The sequence below is a fragment of the Nansenia antarctica genome (assembly GCF_963989245.1).
Source record: "Nansenia antarctica genome assembly, chromosome: 1".
Taxonomy (NCBI): Eukaryota; Metazoa; Chordata; class Actinopteri; order Argentiniformes; family Microstomatidae; genus Nansenia; species Nansenia antarctica.
The window spans coordinates 30493515-30498514 of record NC_137674.1 but is presented as its reverse complement, the minus strand read 5'-3'; the positions used below and the strand labels follow the sequence as shown (position 1 = coordinate 30498514).

The following is a 5000-nucleotide window of genomic DNA, read 5'->3' as shown; positions in this document are numbered from 1 at the left end:
CTCTCTCTCCGTCTCTCCTTTTCTCTATCCCCCTCTCCTTCTCTCTCTCCTTCTCTCTCTGTCTGACACGGGTTTCCTGTACCCATGAGCACCTGGTACGACCAGCTGGTAGGTCCGCAACCATCGCCGAGGGGCACTGAACCGTACACCCCCCCATGTGGGTGGTCGTCCGCGGCGACAGGGCGTTCGTGTTTGGAGTTTCTGTGCGGAAAGCTGTTGTTTAACGACCTGTTGCGTCCTCCTCCGTGTGTTCCACAGGACTGCTGGACGGCGCTGATCACCGCAGCCAAGGAGGGACACATCCAGGTGGTGAAGGAGCTGGTGGCCAACCATGCCATCCTGGAGCACAGAGACATGGTGAGGGATGAGGGGGAGGAGGGAGGAGGGAGGGAGAGGAGGGAGGGAGGTGGTGAAGGAGCTGGTGGCCAACCATGCCAGCCTGGAGCATAGAGACATGGTGAGGGATGAGGGGGAGGAGGGAGGGAGGAGGGATGGAGGGAGGTGGTGAAGGAGCTGGTCGCCAGCCTGGAGCATTCGGTTGTTAAGTCGTGACGTGTTTCCGGGTCCAAAGTTGGCTGAGGCGCTGTCTTCGAAATGCTGCAATAATAATAATAATTCATTATATTTATATAGCGCTTTTCCGAGGCTCAAATACCCTGACAATATGGGGAAAACGGGAAAGTGCTGTGTCCCTTGTTGTATGAATAGATCCGAGTCTAAAAAACGATTAAATTGTCATTTTACCGCTGTAGTACACTGGTATTCTGGTGCGGAGAATTTCTGGTTTGGACCCGGAAATTGCATAACGTCATGTTTGACGTCAGACTTAACAACCGGATAGAGACATGGTGAGGAATGGAGGGATGAGGGGGAGGAGGGAGGGAGGAGGGAGAGGAGAGGGCAGGGAGGGAGAGGAGGGCAGGGAGGGAGAGGAGGGGGGAAGAGAGGAGGTGAAGGAGCTGGTGGCCAACCATGCCAGCCTGGAGCACAGAGATATAGTGAGGGATGGAAGGATGAGGGGGAGGAGGGAGGGAGGAGGAAGAGGAGGGAGGGAGGTGGAGGGAGGGAGAGAGGTGGAGAGGAGGGAGGTGGTGAAGGAGCTCGTGGCCAACCATGCCAGCCTGGAGCATAGAGATATGGTGAGGGATGGGGGGGGGGGGGGGTGGGGGGGGGAGGAGGGAGAGGAGGGAGGGAGAGAGGTGGTGAAGGAGCTGGTGGCCAACCATGCCAGCCTGGAGCACAAAGACATGGTGAGGAATGGAGGGATGAGGGAGGGAGGGAGGGAGGGAGAGGGAGAAAGGAGGTGAAGTTGCTGCTGGGAAACAGATGTTGGCACCTGTAAAACTAGTCTATTATCACTTCTATCATTTGAAAATATGAAGCATAAAAAAGGATAAATATATCTTTCAGGGCTTTTTTTCTCTGTTTATGCTTTATGTATGACCTCTTCTTGACATTTCGGGGAGAAAATTACAATATAAAGTACAATATCTGATACCTATCCTTGGATATCCGTCAGAAATGGTCTCTAGGCGGTGTCAGAGCTCCAGAGTAACGACCTGGTTTCTTCCATCTTGTTGTGGCTGTTCCTGTCGTCAGGCTGGGAGCGAAGCCACCATTACCATTACCTGTCGTAGGGGGACAGCCAATCACATTACCCTGTCGTAGAAGGACAGCCGCCAATCACATTAACCCCAGAACAATGGCTCCTCTCTGGTACTGATTAGGTTTAGCGTGTTCTGGAAGTTAGTGGGAGTTAGCCAATCATTTTGTCCGTTCCATTTTTGGAGTTCTGCATGGAATGACGAATGAATCGGATTCGGCTTTTTTTCTCTGCTTTTTTGTGTTTTTCCAATGCAAATAAATTAATTAAACATGTGAATTCTCTGGGATAAGTGGTGCATTATCTGACAGAAGAGCAGGGGGGCCAATATTTTTGTCCATGACTGTATGTTTCTACCGTAGTGTTTAAAAAACCGAAACATATATTGTCATTGTCATGATTGTCTGACTTTTGTCTATGTACTGTAGAAGCCATACAAGGCTAATTGTTTTAAATATTTTCGTCATGCAGAACAGACAAATGATAGTTGGTGTGTATTGTGAATAACATAAACAAATAATTCCTTTAATTTAGCAGTGTAGTCTAAAGCATTGCCTGTGTAGTGTGTAGTGTGTAGTGTAGCATTGTGGAAGTGCGTCTGACCCTCCAGTCAGTGGCTGGTGGAGTGACTCACCCCTGGGTGCTGGCTCTGACTCACCCCTGGGCTGACTCTGACTCCCTATTAGTGGTGAACCAGGCCAGTGTTCCTGTCAGCCTGTCTAAGCCCCTGTGGTGAGGGATGGAGGGATGAGGAGAGGGGGGGGGGAGGTAGAGAGCGTGTCTAAGCCATCGTGGTGCCAGCTAGTCTGAAATAATAACAGGATTAAACCCACTGGCACACACACACGCACACACACACTGGCACACACACACTGGCACACACACACACACCGACTACGTGCAGAAAGACTTCTCTGACTGAGGAAGGAGTGACAGTCGTCTCTATAAACGGCGTGGGTCCTGACTAACTCTGGTCCTCACAGCTGCCTGAGCTCTTATGACATGTTATGTTTCTTGTGTTGTCTTTCTTGTCTGTACAGTGTCCTTGAGTTTGAGAAAGACATTTTTAAATTAAATCTATTATTATTATTATTATTATTATTATTATTTTTGTTGTTATAAATGTCACAATGTTCTGTTTTTAAACTGTGTGTGTGTGTGTGTGCCTGCATGTGTGTGTATCTGTGTGTGTGTGTGTGCCTGTGTGTGTGTGTGTGTGTGTGCATCTGTGTGTGCGTGTGCGTGTGCGTGTGCGTGTAGGGAGGCTGGAGCGCCCTCATGTGGGCGGCCTATAAGGGGCGTACGGAGGTGGCTCAGCTGCTGCTGGAGAAGGGAGCCAACCCCAACATCACTGGTCAGGTACGGACCTCTCCTCTCCTCTGTGTGTGTGTGTGTGTGTGTGTGTGTGTGAGGTGAAGGCTGAGCGTGTGTGTGTGTGTGTGTGTGTGTGTGAGGTGAAGGCTGAGCGTGTGTGTGTGTGTGTGTGTGTGTGAGGTGAAGGCTGAGTGTGTGTGTGTGTGTGTGTGTGTGTGTGTGTGTGAGTGTGAGTGTGAGGTGAAGGCTGTGTGTGTGTGTGTGTGTAAGGTGAAGGCGGAGCGTGTGTGTGTGAGTGTGAGGTGAAGGCTGAGCGTTTGTGTGTGTGTGTGTGTGTGTGTGTGTGTGAGTGTGAGGTGAAGTCTGAGCGTGTGTGTGTGTGTCAGCAGTACAGTGTGTACCCCATCATCTGGGCGGCCGGACGAGGACATGGAGACATCGTCCATCTGCTGCTGCGGCACGGAGCCAAGGTCAACTGCTCTGACAAGGTGAGTCTGTCCTCCCTCACCTACCCTCCCTCACCTGTCCTCCCTCACCTGCCCTCCCTCACCTGCCCTCCCTCACCTGCCCTCCCTCACCTGCCCTCCCTCACCTGCCCTCCCTCACCTGCCCTCCCTCACCTGCCCTCCCTCACCTGCCCTCCCTCACCTGCCCTCCCTCACCTGCCCTCCCTCACCTGCCCTCCCTCACCTGCCCTCCCTCACCTGCCCTCCCTCACCTGCCCTCCCTCACCTACCCTCCCTCACCTGCCCTCCCTCACCTGCCCTCCCTCACCTGTCCTCCCTCACCTGTCCTCCCTCACCTGTCCTCCCTCACCTGTCCTCCCTCACCTGCCCTCCCTCACCTACCCTCCCTCACCTGCCCTCCCTCACCTGCCCTCCCTCACCTGTCCTCCCTCACCTGTCCTCCCTCACCTGTCCTCCCTCACCTGTCCTCCCTCACCTGTCCTCCCTCACCTGCCCTCCCTCACCTGCCCTCCCTCACCTGCCCTCCCTCACCTGCCCTCCCTCACCTGCCCTCCCTCACCTACCCTCCCTCACCTACCCTCCCTCACCTGCCCTCCCTCACCTGCCCTCCCTCACCTGCCCTCCCTCACCTGTCCTCCCTCACCTGCCCTCCCTCACCTACCCTCCCTCACCTACCCTCCCTCACCTACCCTCCCTCACATGTCCCCCCTCACCTACCCTCCCTCACCTGTTTTGTCCAGTCCATTTTTGGAGTTCTGCATGGAATGATTTGATCAGATTTGGCTTTTTTTCCTCTGCTTTTTTGTGTTGTTCCAATGCAAACAAATGAAATAAACATGTGAATGTTCTGGTATAAGTGGTGCATTATCTGACAGAAGAGCAGGGGGGCCAATATTTTTGTCCATGACTGTATGTTTCTACCGTAGTGTTTAAAAAACCGAAACATATATTGTCATTGTCATGATTGTAAGGGCTTGTAATTGACCTGTTCTCAGAACAACAAACATCAGAAATATCGATACCATCTATTCTCACAATAATTATACATTCTCTCCCTCCCCCCCCAGTATGGCACCACCCCTCTGATCTGGGCGGCCAGGAAGGGCCACTTCGACAGCGTGCTGCACCTGCTGGTGAACGGGGCGGACGTGGATCAGGAGGGGGCGGTAGGTGGACACCTAGGAAGGGGGGGGGGGAGTGGGAGGGAGGGGGAGGTAGGTGGACACCTAGGGGGGGGGGAGTGGGAGGGAGGGGGAGGTAGGTGGACACCTAGGGGGCGGGGAGGGAGGGGAGGGTGGACCAGAACTGAGCTCTGGGCTCTATTGCGTAGGGTCAGCCCCCAACAGGCGCCCCTGGAGCAGTTAGGGGTTAAGTGTTAACCCTAAGAGACCACCAGGACCCCTGACTTTGAGGGTCACTGTACTGCTCATCGGCTAAAACTCCCTCCCCCCCTCTCCCTCTCTCTCTCTCTCTCTCTCTCTCTCTCCCTCTCTCTCTCTTTATGTCTCCCTCCATACCTCCCTCCCATTTCTGTCTCTCTCTCTTCCTTCCTCCCTCCCTCCCTCCACACATCCCTTCCATTTCTCTCTCTCTCTCTCTGTCTCCCTCTCCCCCTC

At 53.6% G+C, this 5000-nt stretch overlaps 1 protein-coding gene across 1 annotated transcript in view; it reads left to right on the top strand.

The window, feature by feature from the left end:
- kidins220a (kinase D-interacting substrate 220a) overlaps window positions 1–5000 on the top strand; it is a 73169-nt gene that overhangs the window by 8756 nt on the left and 59413 nt on the right. The window contains exons 4-7 of the mRNA XM_080549021.1: window positions 259–357; window positions 2864–2962; window positions 3307–3405; window positions 4452–4550. Of these exons, the coding sequence (XP_080405147.1) occupies window positions 259–357; window positions 2864–2962; window positions 3307–3405; window positions 4452–4550 (396 nt within the window). The remainder of the gene's footprint in view (window positions 1–258; window positions 358–2863; window positions 2963–3306; window positions 3406–4451; window positions 4551–5000) is intronic.